The sequence below is a fragment of the Triplophysa rosa genome, linkage group LG18 (genome assembly GCF_024868665.1).
Source record: "Triplophysa rosa linkage group LG18, Trosa_1v2, whole genome shotgun sequence".
In the NCBI taxonomy this organism is placed as follows: Eukaryota; Metazoa; Chordata; class Actinopteri; order Cypriniformes; family Nemacheilidae; genus Triplophysa; species Triplophysa rosa.
The window spans coordinates 19,332,107-19,349,745 of NC_079907.1; the positions used below are offsets into that span (position 1 = coordinate 19,332,107).

The 17,639-nt window shown below is 36.7% G+C and overlaps 1 protein-coding gene across 1 annotated transcript in view; it reads right to left on the bottom strand.

Moving 5' to 3' along the window:
• prkg1b (protein kinase cGMP-dependent 1b) overlaps nucleotides 1–17,639 on the bottom strand; it is a 108,465-nt gene that overhangs the window by 32,252 nt on the left and 58,574 nt on the right. The window contains exon 4 of the mRNA XM_057358450.1: nucleotides 93–198. Within this exon, the coding sequence (XP_057214433.1) occupies nucleotides 93–198 (106 nt within the window). The remainder of the gene's footprint in view (nucleotides 1–92; nucleotides 199–17,639) is intronic.

Genomic DNA, 17,639 nt, shown 5'->3' on the forward strand with positions numbered 1-17,639 from the left:
ACATTCTGTCATCATTTTGTCATGAGTCATGTTGGGAGTTTGTACAGGACAGATGTTATCTGTGATTGTGTGTAACTGGAAGAAGACCTCACCTCCTCAGAAACTCCATGTATTCTGCGTGTTTGATGAGACCCGTTCTCATCATGATGGTCTGGAAACACTGCCGGTCGATGGCCCATAACTTCACATTTGTAAGGGCTAAAAAACATGCAAATAAAAAAATGATTACTCACACAAATCTGGTCTTCATTCTGTTTTCATCTACAGTCCCATTGTCTCCACGATGACCAGAAACCCGGAAAGATGCACATTGTGGGGACTGACCTTGAGATCATTGAGTCATTAGATTGAGATAATTCGTCACAATTCATTCACACATTCACATCATTTATTTTTCACACATGTTCAGACGCATGAATGAGAGATTCACGGTCCGTCTTTTCATCCGCAGTCACATGTTCACGTGTTCAACTCGTACAGGTGACACTTTGAACTTCAATGATAATTACACTACTCAATGCAAACATTGTAAATCACAGATTTTAAATGTCAGTCTATATGTCATTTATAAAGACCTTGAGGAATCGTCTTACGTGAACATATGAACTCTAACAGCTCTTCCTATTCCACAGGTAAAAATGCTCAGGGATCATTTCATATACATTTGCAAAATTTAGAAAAAAAAGAAGTTGATCATAAAACTATACATTTGGAAAATAGTTTCCATTAAGAGCAATACAATTCCCATTATAACCATTACATCCATTAGCATTTCTCTAATGGTTTCAATAGTTTTATTCTGCAGGGATGCATTTCCAGACTGCCCTTTCATCTCAACAAAACCTCTCTTGGAAACATTGTAACTGGCTCACAGTGTAATTGATTCTGCAGGCCGTGATGGAAAGACACTTTTGTCTGTGGTGACAGAAGAATACAGCGTCACCCATCTGTATTACCAATACATCACTCGCCCTCTAAGAGAGGTAGAATTCTCAAATGATACAAATATCAGATGACTCTTTAGTTCCCATCAGGCTTCAGAATGTGATGCTCCACGCTGGACATCAGCATCAACTTCCATACGGCTATTTCACAACATGGCGACAGAGACCAGAAGTATATAGGGAAGAAGTTTTTCCGCTCAATGGTCTGGCATCGTTCACTTCACAGAACAGTTGCGGACACTAAAAGCAGTTAGGCATGTAGCACTGCCTTTAAAATTAAAACAAAAAACATATTCATAATTTCATAGGCTTTTCAATAGCAATAATTTTAAAAAGCAATCAATTTAGGCCATACCAAGAGAAGAGAGGCGCTCTACTGTGAGATCTAAGCATTTCCCATCGAGAGTCCGCTTATAAATCCCACTAAGCGATCACACAATCTGTTACATTTACATTTTGTCATTTAGCAGACGCTTTTATCCAAAGCGACTTACAGAGAGTTCACGGAGCACTAAGCGATATGTCATACAGGAGCAATAATACAATAGGTGCTAATACAAAGTTACTAGTTTCCACAAAAGCTAGACCAATACCTGTTGAGAGAAAGAGAGAGGGTTAGTTTTTATTCTTTATTTGTCTGTCAAATATTACAAGTGCTTACTCGTGTTATTAATATAACAGTCTGAATAAACTCCTACGGACAATTATTCCTATGGTAGAGTATGAATATTATTGTAAATGAAAGATTTGCAAAAATACCATGTATTCTTTATCATGTAATTCACAATTTTCTCGGTTTCATGATTTGTTTTCTTACGTTTTCTATAGTTTTATTTCTAGTTTCGGTTGTTATTATTAACAACAATAGTAATAATCTCTCTTTGTTTTTCCGAAGTGCTATAGGAATAAACTTGAATTGAATGTAGTTAAACTATGTGCCAATATTAACAGGCATGCACGCTTCAAAATCATCCAGTCGACTATTTTTGTAGAAAATGAGTAAAATTATGATTGTGTCTAAAGAAATATAATAAAGTAAACGTGTATGAAATGTAAACTAAATTCATCTATGTTTCTCCACATGTGCACACACAAATAATGTACCGAATCCCCGTGATCACAAATAATCTCGTTATTCAGTATATTTTATTTGTAACATACATATACAGTATATGTACATACTAACAGTGTTGTTTATTCTGTTCGAAATGTCCATTAAACCCACCATAAACCAGAACTGAGTAATGATTTGTCTAACATATATCATACCTTGATGATAAATAAACCACTTGAAAAATTTTTTACAATGATTTTGTAATGTTTTTCCTATTTTTACATATGCTGAAAACCATGAACAAAACAGACAACATCTGCTACTGTCACTTTTGGTAAATAAATTAATGCTTGTGAGAAAACAAGCTGCTACCGCTCCACAATAATAATGAATGGTTATGGTAGTAGCGTGACAGGAACGTTTTTTCTTACTTCCGGTCTCTTGTCGCCATATTGTGAAATTGGGCGTCCTAGAAGGTTAGATTGTTAACAGTTAACAGATTTATAACAAACAACACTTTCCCTGACAAACCTCTGCTTTCAAGAAAAATTAGAACGCGTGTGGTTTCACTATAACACGGTAAAGACCCGCAGGGCATCCGAGGAACAATACAGGCAATACAACAGCGTTCTGATTGGGCACAAATTCAATCCCATGAAACAGCAGCACGAGTGTTTCCCAAAGAATGAGCCTCCATTCAACATGAATGGAGAACGAACGACCTCTATTTACACACAGAGAGTTGAAATGAGAAACACCAATAATACACACAACCACAACCGTAAGAAAATTCAAAGTGAACTCTGAATAATAAAACAGCGATTCAGAGATCTATGAACTGCTTATTGGTAACCGGCACAATAAAGCCATTAGTCAATAGCAAAAGAAGTCACGAACAAGTGACCTTGATCTGTTTTTTTTCATAATGTGACATATGAGGGAAACAGAATATTCAATGAGAAAAAGAAAATCATTAATTTTTTACTTTGGAGGTAGTTGGATGGTGATCTGACGATCATATTTAAATAATAATTGAATAGACAACCTCTGAAACGTATCACATACAACGGTTGAATGAAATAAAATGTATGAATGAGCCATAAAAGAAGTCAGAACGATCTTTATATAAACTGCTGTTAATGTCCTTGAGAAATATGACTCTGTTTTTCACATGTAAATCAGTCCATTTATAAAATCTCAACACTGCTTTGCTGGGGTGATATATTCAATATTGACAACACACCCAATATACAATCTTAAAATGACTTGTTTTTTGAATGTTTATTTGGCCAGTTTCACTCAGATTTATACTTCAGAATCAAAACTGCAGTTGAAGTTTGATTTCTTTCATGAATCAGTTCTGTTGATTTTGAGTGATTCACTGAACACATCGTCAACTATTTTAACAATGTTCTGTGACTGTATATTGTTGAATATATGGTTAAGTAAAGTGACGTATTGACAAGTTAAATGAGTCATTAGACATTCTGTGTTGGTATATATTGGTAAATGTTGCTATGGGTGTGACAGGAAAAGAACAGACGAGACCAAGCCAACGAAAGAGGTTATAATAATTACAATACTCCACTGAACAATTCCTGACAGGCTCATTTGGCTCACTTTGATAGAAAATAAACAGAACAGTGCCGCTCGGCTGCTCTCGGACCAGAACGTTTGTTTAATCTAAATATGCTTGAGCTTTTCAATCATTCACGGCTCAGAGGAAACACTTTATTAAACACTGGAGAAGACAGAAGATGAAGCGTGATGAGGAAATATCTGCTTCCTCCAAAGATATTAATAGTAACAAGATGCGCCACAGCCGTTACAATCAATGGCGAGGAATGCAACGCTCAATATGGCCACTATAGCGAAGGAAGTCCCGCCTTCCAGTGAAATGAGCCAATCGTCAATCAGTATGACTGACGATTCACTGGGGCGGGGCTCTCGTGAGGCGTGTGCGTATGCACAGTAGATGAAGCGATCTCGAAAAAGGTGATTTTTAGCGCAATTTAAGCTAAGCAAACACAAGTTATGGTCAGTGTTGGATAAATTACTCTGAAAAAGAAATTAATTACTAGTTACTAATTACATATTCAATAGTGTAATTAGATTACTGTACAAATTACTCTTTCCAAAAAGTATTCAGTTATTTATTACTAATTACTTTCTATATCCTACATCAACCTTGATTAGTTAAGTGATTCAAGGATAGACATGAATCGGCTCTTTTAATTCATTCAAATAAATAATATTAAACTACATAAAGTACTCTTATTAACTGACCAAAATATTACAAATGTGAGAATTATACATTAAAGCACAGATTTTAAAGTTAGACATTGAATTTTGATGTCAATTCCACTATTGCACACACATACAGTATATTATACAAAGTGTTTAGTTTAATTACATCAGAAGTAACTGTAATTAAATTACACAAAAAATAAGAGTAATCCCTTACTTTACTTATTCACGGGAAAAGTAATTAAATTATAGTAACTAATTACTTATTAACTAGTTACACCCAACACTGGTCGCGGCAAAGAATATGGTCCATAATACGTCGTCGCAACGTAACTGTGTTAGCTGGGGAGGCATTGCAAACATGGCCGCCAAGTGGCACGACCTCCGTAAACGGACTTTGCTTCCTCTCTGAATGATACTATCAGAAGAATCTTTTGATCTGATGTCATGGCGATGATGAGCAGAGATTATACAGTCTCAGATGGCAAGAATGAAGAGTCCTGATCAAATGCACTTTGAAGCTCTTTCATGAGAGGTGGGACCTGACAGGGTCATTTTACACAGGTGTGCAATTACTCCTTATAAATATATCATTAGCAGTACAGGAGGTCGTCTCAACATCACATTCAACACTGATGAGATCTGTCAATGTTTCATCAAAGTACAGAAACCTTATGTGGATCACAAGTCTGAGTTTGTGGATGTCAGTAAGATTCAATTATAATACATATTAATCCATGTGTTCGAACCCGACATCCCGTGACAAACCATCAAATGACAGATCAAATCTTACAATTTATCTAAAAGCAGCACGACATCATGACGGTCACTACTGTCTGCTATGTAGCCACGCCCACTGTGTGGAAGCCCCACACACTGAAATGTTATTGGTGTATTGGGCCTTTAGGTGTCAAAATGTATACAGAAAAGTCTATTTCTTAATGATTTTGAACTTTTAGATATGTTGTACTGCCACCGTTCCCATATTATTTTCTTACTGACACATGAAACTTTTGTAGTTTTCTCCTTGTAGAAACTGCGTTGTGGTTCATGTGTGCATGTGTGTAAATATGATCATTCAGATATGACATCATCGAAATAACACTTCACAATAAACATCTGAAAGGTTGTGACTGTATTTCTTCAAACATCATGTTCTCATCAGGTGTAAAGAGGTAGGATTGTATGTTACAGATGTGATCGGACATGATGGGGTCATCTGCACAGAGTGCCTTGTTCATTAGTGTTTCCAGCACAATAAAATACAGGTGACATTGAGGGTCAATTAATACCTGAAACCATTAGCATGTCAACTAGAGCCGAGCAATTATACTACCACAGCGTCCAGTGAGACTATCAACGGGACTGCCGACTGGTATCGATTCAGCCCCCCGTCACTTATGTCACAATGCCAGCGATACGAAACAAGCGGCTGAATCTTCTTTGAGCTACAGTAAGACACAAATGAGCAAATATATTTGAGTCTAAATCTCAGCTTACCTTATATTTAAGATTAGCTTTAAAATGTTTATTACAGAAGTTTATTAGCTTTTTTAAATTTAGATTTTCTCTTTAGATGAAGTAAAATGTGCTTTTATCCCAAATGATCAACAGCACATTCAATGTACTTTATTCACGTTTTCACATCTTGTGTGTTTACTGGAAACCGATCCATAACTGTCACGGTCCTACCTTCTTGTTTATGAATTCCTAGTCGTGTGGCAGGATCGGAACAGAGCCCTTAGGTTGTATGTGAGAAAGCCATGAGTTGTTTATGTTTTGACATCTCATGTGCTTTCTCGCGTCTTGTCATTGGCCCCGCCCCTCTTGTTTCATGCATTGCTTCCCTGCCGTGTCTAATGTTTCCCACCTGCCCTGTGTATGTCTATGCTTGACATTGTGTATGTGCCTTGTCTTCTCGTGGTTCCCGTCCCTTGGCTTATAAATTGACTGTGGATTCCCTTGCCTTGTTTCGTGACGTTGTGTCGTAAGTTTGTTTGTTATTTTCTAGTTTTGCCCCATCGTGGGAAGTCTTTTGTTTGTATTCTTGTTTTGTTACCATGTCCGTTTTTTCCCCATTGTGGGGTTTTTGGTTTCCTGTTTATCGTGTTTATTATTTAATAAAAGTCTTTGTTAACCCCTTCACCACCGCTGCTGCCTGCATTTGGGTTCTTCTCTACGCTATCCGTGACACATAACCCTTTCACTGCTAACACAACCAACTGAGTTACAATACACAATGTTATGATTTGATATATTCAATTTACCTTTTTATTTGCACCTAATGTTGTATTTTGTTGTTTCACATTTTTTAAATCATAAATATTCATTTAAAAATAAAGATGCTGCTGAACCACAGCTCCGATGAGAGCTGTCATCATGACCGTCATTCACCAATTATACTGTACATTATAGTCAATTTGTTTCTCACGCACTGTAAAAAAAATGTCACCAATTTCAGCTGCCTTCAATTTTTAAGTCAATCAAATTAGCTTTATGAGTCAATTGAACTTATATTATATGGAACTGACTTAAAATATAGAGTTGTAAAATACAATACAGTTCAATATAATTTAAGTTCAATTGACTCATAAAGCTAATTTGATTTAACTTAATAATTTAATAAAGCTTTTTAACTTAAGTTGATTTTTTATAGTGCATATACATTTTAAAATGGCAAAAACATGTGCAAAACACTAAAACTGAATGCTGAGATTACACAAGACTTCCTCGGCTTCACCAGTATTCACCTCTCTACTATTTTCAGTTTTCTAAGGAGACCAGATATTCTTCTGACCAAGAAAACGAGATTCATATTATAAATCACATTAGAGATAAAAACACCTGTTGCATTGAATATTCTCTCGAGTACACACAGCAAACACGAGAGCTCGTGCTGTTTATGTTGTGCTCAACTTTCATGATGCCATCATGATGTAAACATGCTTCTCAACACTATAAAAATCTGTTGATAAATTATAATAAAGCAATAAGCCCCAAGAAGCAGTGGGTTACAGTGCATTTTATAACAGCTAAGGGTATTGTGGCACGACGCGAAGCGGAGTTTTAAGACACACTCTTAGGAAATAATGGTTCCTAAAAGTTTATTTTTCTGGCTGTATGGATTTATAAAGAGATTTCTGTTGCACAGGGGTTCTTTGTAGTATTAAATGGTTCTACAGAATATAAAAAGGTAAGACAGAAATGATTAACCCTGTGTCCAAAATGGCCTACTTCCATAGTATCCAGTTTGCAAAATGACTAGTATTTCTAAAACCGAGTATGCAAGGAAAACTGCCTGTTTACTGACGGCAATTCCTTTACGTTTCATTCGGATCAGTGTTTCAATATTTGAGCGGTTGGGTATTACAATCAAAAACTGTCCAACAGATGTGGATTTAACAGCACGTGTTGAAAACGAAATGAAAGAGTTCAGATACTCTGTGATTGGCAGTGTATGATATCTGTTTATGATGATAATCTCATTCAGATTGAAACCTTTCATTTCAGCCGGTAAGGTTAAAGCCAGCGGTTCAGCCCTAATATCACATGAGGCACAACACCAGCGTCCGTCTCCTGCTATTCTGGAAGGCTTCAATTTGAAGGTAATTACAACACTCTCGCCAATAACACAATGACAGACTCCTGAACGGAAAACACGATTGCTAAAATAATAATTCAGCTGGCTGAGAGCCGAGCCGAGCAGATGTTGTCCTCTATTATTGGGAAGCCGCGTGATGAATATTCAAAATCATAAAAGCACAAGCGATCTTTAATCTGCCATCAAGCAGTTAAAAAGCTTTCAGTGTTTCCAGTTCACTTCAATCAAACCCATTTAACATGTGCCTGGAGATGCTGGGAAACAGAATCAACAGGCCGAGAGAGAGAGACCCGAGCGGACGCCGATCGCTCACTTAAATCAACTCCAATCTTCTTATTGATTAGCTGTCGTAATGTTATTCATGACAACGCCCAACAAATGACAGCAGAGCTCTTGTGCGGTGAAATTGCCCCTCGGTCAGCGTGATTAAAGCAGACGCCTATTAAAGAGGGAAATTCTGTCACCTGAAGTACCTGCTGGATTTTCACAGGAGAAAGCCTGGTGTGTTGGTGTCTACTGCTTGTTAAGTGACAATCTTCAAATGTGATTTTGAGAGGAACGGCCAGTGGGTTTCTTCTTCGTTTTAAAACCTTTTCAATAATAGATCGATACTTTAAAACAAATGAAAAGAAACGTGTGAACCGATAGATATATTTGTGCTGTGAGCAGGACTGCTTTGCGTTATTAATAAAGTTATATTAATTTTACATAATGTTTCTGTTATTTTTACAGATTTTCAATGTGTTTTGAAACACAGTAAAAACTAATGTAAAATTACAGAAAAAGACTGCAAAGTTACAAGAAAAACGGGGTGAAATGTCATTTTAATTTTAATTCTGGGGCCCCAGTTGCCAGAAAATTTCCGTTTCTTTAACAAAGAAAAAAAATATTTTTTACAGTTTATTTTTGAAATACGGTCAAAATTTGAAAATTACAGAAAAAGACAACAAATTTACAAGAAAAACGGGGAAAACAATTTAATTGTATTTTTACGGTATATTTCTGTCCAGCTTACAGAAATTTTTGTTTTTTTACGGATTTTTTTTACAGCAGGTATAATTAGTTCAATTGACAGACTTCATGTTATTAATAATATTTTCGTTTACGTCCCTCAAGTTAAAAAAAGAAAGGAAATAAAAATCACGAAATAAGATGTTATTAGTATTTTAAGTATTAAATGTCACTGAATTATCTAAATATTTTTACCATAACTATATGTTAATGGTAATAATATCGAAATTAAATTTCCAGGAAAAATATGCAATTTTTGCCATAGCTCACCCAAATATTCTGTCATCATTTATTCAACCTCATCAAAACCTCTATATGACTCTTTCGTCTGTGGTACACAAAATAAGATATTTTGAGAAATGTCTCGGTGGTTTTGTTTCACACAATGGAAGTCAATGGGGTTCAGCGTTTTTTGATTATCAACATTCTTCAAAATATTTTCTTTTGTGTTCTGCAGAAGAAAGAAAGTCAAACAGGTTTGAAATGACATGAAGGAGAATAAATGGTGAAATAACTCATTTTTGGTTAACTGTCCCTTTAAAAATGTGTGTTTATATAAGGAAAAGGTTTATTGCAGTTTAAAATGGTTAAATAACAGACATCAAAATAAACACACTACAACTCTCATTGTCCATCATTTCAGTTATTCAAAGGGTAAAAATGACATAGCACTTCAAAAGCCGTTTCCAACATATCATATCCCAATGTGAGAGATTACTCACGAACATACAGCACAATTTTACTGCACAGATACGTCATAAAGAGGAACACATATTTCACGTGACATCATCAAGGATATAAATAGCTTCTTGCACTCAAAAGAAATGCTGAGAAAGGCCTGCACACTTCCTATACATTCCCTCTGAGTCACATATAGAGTCGACAGATTCCTGTTATCACGCTGACAGACGGAAATCTGAAATGCCCTCCAAACCAATTACACAGCCAATTTCAGTGGACGTCTATCTGTGTTATTTCAGCCACTTCAACTGATTTTATACGATTATTCAATTAAAAGAGTGAATACGAGGCCGGCATGCTCATGGCAGATTAAAAGTGTCCCCGGAGAGAAGCCTCAGTCGCACACAATGACAAAGAACTGAGCAAGGGAAAAAAACTAGACATGGAAACTAAGCATTTTTGTCTTGTTTTACAGCACAAATATCATAACATTCTTAAATCAAGATACATTTTCTTGACCGGAAAAGTGACCCAAGATATTTAGTCTTGTTTTATCAAATAAAATGAAGGAATTAGGGATATTTATATTTAAAACTAATTAAATCTGCCAATTGGGTGAGAAAAGTAAACTTGAATCACCTACTTCAGAAACAAGTCAAAATACTGTAAATTCAAAATTATTTTTCTCACTCCATTGATATTTTTGCTTCTTTTATAAACTTAAATTTTCCTAATTCTTATATTTTCCTTCATATAACAAGACTAAATTATATGATGAAAATGTATCTTGATTTAAGAAGTTTTAGATACTTTTCCTAGAAAACAAGACAAAAATGCTTAGTAAGAATGTCATTTTTTGGAGTATACTAATTTCCTCCATCCTGTTATTCTGTGAAATATAGATAAAAAATGAAATTTACATTTACATTTACAAATAAGTCTAAGGCATTAAAAGTACTGGAAAGAAATAAAAACTAAACCTGCACTGCATATTTCTTTATCCATAATGAGCATTCAGACTTCAGTAGATCACAACAGAGACAGGAGGTCATGAAAATACTTGAAACTTTTGAAAAAATAGGAAACAAATGGACTGCTGTCAACAGAGAGTCTAGCATTGTTTGTTTTATTTGTTGTTTAAGCGAATTTTCTGCTAAAAGCAAAGTTACAGCCACTGACAGGCATTTTGTCTTTTAACAAACCCATGCATGCCCAGACAAACACTGCAGACACATCGCTTGGCAGACGCATGAAATTATTATTATTTTTTCGTTGGCTACGATTACGGTGCATGCCAGAACAACCACTATACTAGTATACTTACTTCGTCCTCCGTATAATTTCTGTTGATTTGACTAAAATAAGAAAACATTCACTATGTCTATGGTAGGGAAATTCAATTTGCGTACTGTTCCATCTGAAAGGAGAGAAAGTTATTTGAGATGTCTTCCTCAAGCGAAAAGCCAATAATATATTTGATATGGCTTACTGACATTGTTGTGTGACTTGCATATTGAACAGGGTTTCAAATGTCTCCCGTGTTCTCTGCCTCGAAATCTTTCAATAATCAAGTCAATACATGTTTTCCCTAACCGAATGTGTATGTAAATATACATCCCATCACTTCATTAATGCAACCTGAACTGTATCACAGAATCATCCAAACGGTTGTGTCTAAGCTTTTGTAAATTGTGACAATCATTTCTCACTAATGTTTTGATTCTATCAAGTACCACCGAAACGCAACCTCTATTTTTTGCGTTTTAAAGGCATGTTGAATAACATGGATTAGTCACCATTGCATGGATCGCATGCATGCAGTAACCTGGATCGGTGAACTGCTCTCAAACCTGCTGCTTCCCACAATCCTCCACTACAACTCTCACCGTGAGAAATGATTGACAGCGCTCCTCTCCAGAGATCTGAGATTTAATCCTCACGCAGGTCACAGAGGAGCAGCCCTTCACAAAGAGCTTGTCTCTGTCAGGATTCAGACGTTCCAGCTGTCGGTCGGGGCTTCTCTTCTTCTTTGTTAAGCATGTGTGATTAATCCACATTAAGAAACAATCATCTGCTCATTCTCCCCAGAGGCCTTGCAGCTCCGTTCACTTTAGACAGGTACATTAAGCAATGAATCGCCAGGATGTTCAGCCGGAACATTTGTTTTATAAAGATATAGATTTACAGAGAAAGAGGAAATCTCAGAGGAGAATGCTCCCTTATAGATCATCAGATTTGTGTTATAAGGATCAACACAGTCTCCAAAAATTTTTTTAGATTTAGATTTAGATTCAATTTATTGTCATTGCACATGTACAAGTACAAGGCAACGAAATGTGACCTCTGCATTTAACCCATCCAGAGAGTAGTGAACACACGTACCCCCGGAGCAGTGCATAAGGATCAACACAGTCTCCAAAAATTGTTTGAGAGTGTAATTCTTCAAATACATGAACAAATAAGGAGGTGTAAATGAATGTAGATTGTAGAGGTCAAATCATCTGGATTTGATGAGAAATGTTCGAGTTCATATTGAGATATTCAATAATATTGACTTTTGATTGCAGACGAGACAAATCTGAGCTCAGTTTGACACATTGTTGACAGACATTTTGCGAGATTTCTGACTCTTTTTCACAGGAGAAATATCTGAGATGCAGATGAGGCTTAAGCAAAGGTTTCCATTTGCTCTCCATTTAATCTCATTGATGTCTACAAGAAATCATTGAGATATTAAAGAGATTTCGTCTGTGAATGTTTTCTTATGGGATGTCATGCGGCTGAACAGAAAACACTAAAAACACTTCAACTGTAATTGTTTTTCTATTATGTTGCTTGGCCACTGTAAACAGCCTGCAGGATAATTAACAATTCTAATAAACAACTCATAATATTTGTTCACAATCATTTTAAATAAAAGTATTAATTTGATGTGATTTACTATTGAACATTGGTGTCTCATAATGTTGGTGAGTTTCAGTGATTTTTCCAACACGGCCATAGTCTGACAACATCTGGTACATGTGATACATCAGTCACCTGCGGTAAATCACAGAAATGCATGACTAGCACTCACAGCTTTATTTTAATATGTGAATTTGATTTAATAATCTGTGACATGCCAATTGCTACTTGTGGGATTTGCTGAAAAAGAGAAAGCAGTAATGAATTCAACACATTAACACATTTCCAGTGAGATCCACACGAAACCTCGAGCGCTGAGAGCACAAACCCGGAAAAGCAGGTGCACCCAAAACAGACCAACAGATGAAACGCTCCGAGAGTTTAAACCTGGAAGCTATAAATCTTTCTGTCAGTTCAAATGTTAAAAGGTATAAACTGTAGCTCCTGCTGTGAGAATGAGGAATACAAATCTCACTGAATGGAACCCAGCTGGATGTGTGATGCACTTCAGCCGACCTGCATCTGACCTCTGACCTCTGACGTGTCCTCTAAACAAACCCATAAGTGTGGACAGCATTCCGATGACACGCTTCAGGGCACGAGCTCTGACCCGAGGACAAGCTCAGGGAGCGAGCAGGTGTCCCAGCGGTCTCTGGAATATCTTCCCAGCAGGTGGGGAGATGGTGGCGAGTAACACCAGGGAGACTCAAGGTTCTTTGATTTCTGTCCTCCTCATCCATTATAATGATCTGCTATAAAACCAGCTCGTTCCACCAACTAAATTTCAATTCCTCCATTAGGACATCCCTAGTAAAAAAACAATTAATTTAAAATACATTTATTCCATACGGAGTATAGTTTAAATGTATTAACATATGAAGAGTTTGGTTTCAAAATAAGATAATGAAAATGTCAAAAATCATGTTTTTTCTGGCCCGATTCACATTTCGCGTCTAAAACCGCATGGAAAAGACTTAGGCCGTGTTCACACTTGACTTCTTTTTTGAAGCTGCCAGCGTTTGTTTTACATTATAATCCTACGGAGTAAACCGTGTTTTCCAAAAAAGTCACGAGCGCTTTTTTAAACGCCCCCGCTGGCGTCTATTTCTTCAGCTCCGAGCGCCTTTTTAAGTTGAAAAAAGTTCAACTTTTCTGAAGAAAACGCCCTACGTCAAGCATCTTTTTTGACAGCTGACCAATGACAAGTGAGACCTGTTGTTTCCATAACAACATGCGAGGAAGGTGATTGGTCAAGCAGGATCCTTGTCTAAAAAATAAAATGGCGGCCGAAGCGCTGCTTTGAACATATTTTATATACTCTTTGTCAGACCATTTCATTGGGTGTCGGGTCTTACTCAGTCTCATGAAGCTCAAGTAAACAGCGTAACATTTTCTAAACCATTAGCAGTTGTGACATGAATATGCTGGTTCGGCGAGGTGTTAATCCAGTTAGTTCAGCTGTGAATAATGTGTTAAACAGAATGGGATCAAGAGCGTTTCACTCGTGAATCGATATCAACGGCTGAAGACAGTTATATTGATGCTCACTGACGCCCGCAGATGCGGTGATCAATCCTCTAGAAAATGATGTGTGCATATTAATCTATTTTGTATTACTGTATTTTGTAGAACTCAGTCTTTCTCATTACATTCAATTTAGACTGCAAGTTCACAACTCAAACAAAATACATGAGCCATGGAGAGCTGTTGTTTGTGTGGAGCTTTGAATACAGATGAGAACTGTAGTTGGACACCTTTCAGACTGTTGCTTTTCAGATTTATTTTCTCGTTTTACTTATTAACTCTTATATAAGATCGTATCAGCAGATGGCAAGGTACACTGAAATGCTGTTCACTAGGAAAGTGTTTCATTTACTAATACAAACAAGTTCTACAAGAACAATAAACCTAATGCATGTGTAATACATTCTAGTGCACAAAAACAAGGCAAGGTACAATTTCTCATCTGACTAATCCAAATGTTGCTCAGAGAGATGAGTCGTGAGTAAATTTGAGAAGTTTTTCCACTGTACTGCCATGCAGGGGAGGTTTGGGAACATTCAGACACCAGAGAAAATACCTAAACTTATTAGAGTTAGAGATGGTCTATGGTGGCTATGATAGCACTGTGATGCTAAAGCTTCAGAATACTGGTGACGCCACTCTGTTTTTTAAATGGAAGCATGGTAGTACAGTAAGTAATGTTGCATATGTTGCATATAATGTTGCTGTCACCTTTCTGTTGTGCTTTTTAAATATGCAAAATATGTGCAGAATAACACGAGCACGAGTTTTCAACATAATCGCAAGAGTGATTGAAGATCAGTTATTATTAAATGGCACTATAATATTGTCAAAAAAGATTTTTTGTGCTACTTCGCCAATTAAAGTAGTTCTATACAAAGCAGAATTGTTGTGTTTCTCTGAACAAGACATAGCAGTGTTTTGTTCCTAAATGAATCTGTGTTTTGTACAATACGAATGAGTCAATGATTCAGCGAGTCATTAATAAAGATATTTGCTTCTTTCTGAATGATTCAGTAAAAAAATTGCCACAACCTACTGGCCGTTATCGTTTACATTTAAAAGTAAATACATTTCATTTTTTTCAAACATTGCTGAATGAAATATGTATCAAATTAATTCTTATTAAGAAAGTAACACAATTTGGAATGTTTTCATCTGTGCATTTTGTAGATCAGAATGATGAATTTAGTAGCACACAATACCGCGATACCATTAGATACCGTGATACTCTGGCTGGTATAGTATCATAAGCTATGACTGGAATTATATACAGGATGAAGCACTGGAAATGTAAAAGATGAAACACTGGAACTATTAATAGTTATATACTGGTTTGTCCTGTATATACTGGCTCTATTATTACTCTTTCTTTCTCTGAACAGCTAAAAGTTCTGATCCCTAGAAACTCTGTAGACTTTATATGCCTGAAGGCTGTGTGGCTAATTGCATTTTGGTGCTTTTGGGATATATGGAATGTATGGTTGCCAAGCAACTGGTGGATACATTCAGCATAGTATTAAAATGCTGGTAACCTCATTTGAGAGACTCACACTTCTGATACTTTTAAAAGAGTCTTCTGGGGAAGAGCACCGTTTAATGCATAACAGCATTTTATTATTTATATTGCGTTGTGATGTCATGATCCTGTCCTTCTTGTCAGGAGTTTTCCAGTTCTTTGGACAGGGTCATGACAGTACCATGTATTGTGTGCTTGTTTTGTTATGTGTGGAAATATGTTCTCCTGTCTTGTTCTCCTGTCTTGCGTCTTGGCCCTGCCCCGTCATCTTGTCGTTAGTGTTTCATGCCTTTCACCTGCCCCATGTAATTTCCTTGCTAGTTTCCCATTAGTGTTCATGCCCTTCACCTGCCCTTGTTAATTGTTAGTCTTCCCCTACTTTAAGCCCTCTTGTTTTTTGTCTTCTTCCCTGATGACCTTGTCTGTCTAGTTCCTGCCCAGTCCCTGAAAGTAAGCCTTGTTTGCGCAGCGAGGCTTGGGAATTTCAAATTGGGAATTTGAAAGGTTTTGTGCTTAATTTGTGAATATTTTATTAGTTCAGCTTTTTGAATGCTTGTTTTATAAAGCTGGAATAGTCTATTCTATTTACTATTGTTTTAACAGGTTCTTCCTCTGAGTTTGACTTTATACTGTTTGATTTTCGTTTTCATTGTTGCGGTTTTGAACAAGTAAAAAGTTAGAATTAACACCTGTTTAATACTGTATATGTGCGTGTAGATCATCTTTCAGTTTTACACTTAAGAAATTGTGATGGCACGGAGTTCCGTTCAATTTAACTTCCACATTCAGTTAAAATAATTTTGCAACTAGTACATAAAACACAGGCATATGTGAAAGATTTTGTCCATTTCTGTGATGCAGTTGATGTCTTTTTGAAAAATGTCTTCCAACATTTTCTCTTATTTTTATGACTTTTACTTGCAGTCATTTCTAAATCCTCAGAGCGAGGCTTCGTGAAACAATGAAACAGTTGAATCAAATGTGCCGTATCATGTCGAGGCTTCGAAACATTCCAACACCCAATTATATAACAAAGGCTTAGGCTACGTTCACACTGCCACCAAAATCAGATTTTTGTGCTCATATGTGACCCAGATCTGTTTACTGCATGACAGTGTGAACAAGACAAACCACATGGAATCCGAACTTTTTTAATCTGATCTAAGCCACTTCCATATGTGGTCCTAAGTGGTTCCATATGTGGTCCCCAGATACAGGTCTGATGTTTCGCAATGCGACCTCAGTCTGAACGGTCATATCGGAATTCATGTGACTTTTGCGTCATTGTAGATCGACATGCGCCACAATTCTGCAGTGATTTAAAGCTTCACGAGCCCTTTTGTTGAGGGAAGTGCACTTTACAGCTCGGTTGCCAAACTTTAAGCATCAGATTATAAACATAAGCCCTTGCACTGTCTACACCGCACGCGAACCGCAAGATGCGATGCAACAAATGACTATAGGATCCATTATACGGACTGCACCGGGAATGCTCTCAAATCGCGCTGTGAGAACGGTCCACTCAGCACCGCATAAAGTCAACACACCCGCTGACTTGACCCTTGCTTATTTATGACAGCCTGCTGCATGTTATTGTTGTTTTGCTCATGCGATTCAATTTAGAACCATCATGAGTTCACACTGGAATCTGATATTGGCCACATTTAAAAAATAGTGTGAACAGCCGAACAAAAAAATCTGATCTGAGCAAAAAATCGGAATTGAGCATTTAGGCTTGCAGTGTGAACGTAGTCTTAGACAATCGCTGACGCATTACAATCTGTATGTTCGTGAGAGAGCTTGATTGAGTGTGTGGGGGAGAGGTTAATGTTCTCGACTGGCGTGCTGTGGTCGAAGGTTTGAATCTTGGTCAAAGTGTTGTCACATCATTCAAACTAGTGTTTCTTTATTATGTTTTTTTTTCTTTTTTTTTGAGTTTTTAAGAACAGCAGATGTTCTGGCTACACCTATGCCCATCCAATAAATGAAGGTGGTAGGAGTGCATGTGTTTCAACATTGATAAGTGTTATGATTAACCATCATACACCTCCAAGGTTGTTTTCAAAATGGCCCCATAGGCTACAATTGACCTTTGACTTTTTACTGCACTCATCTTTTATGTTGGATAATTTGGCATTTGACATACATTTTATA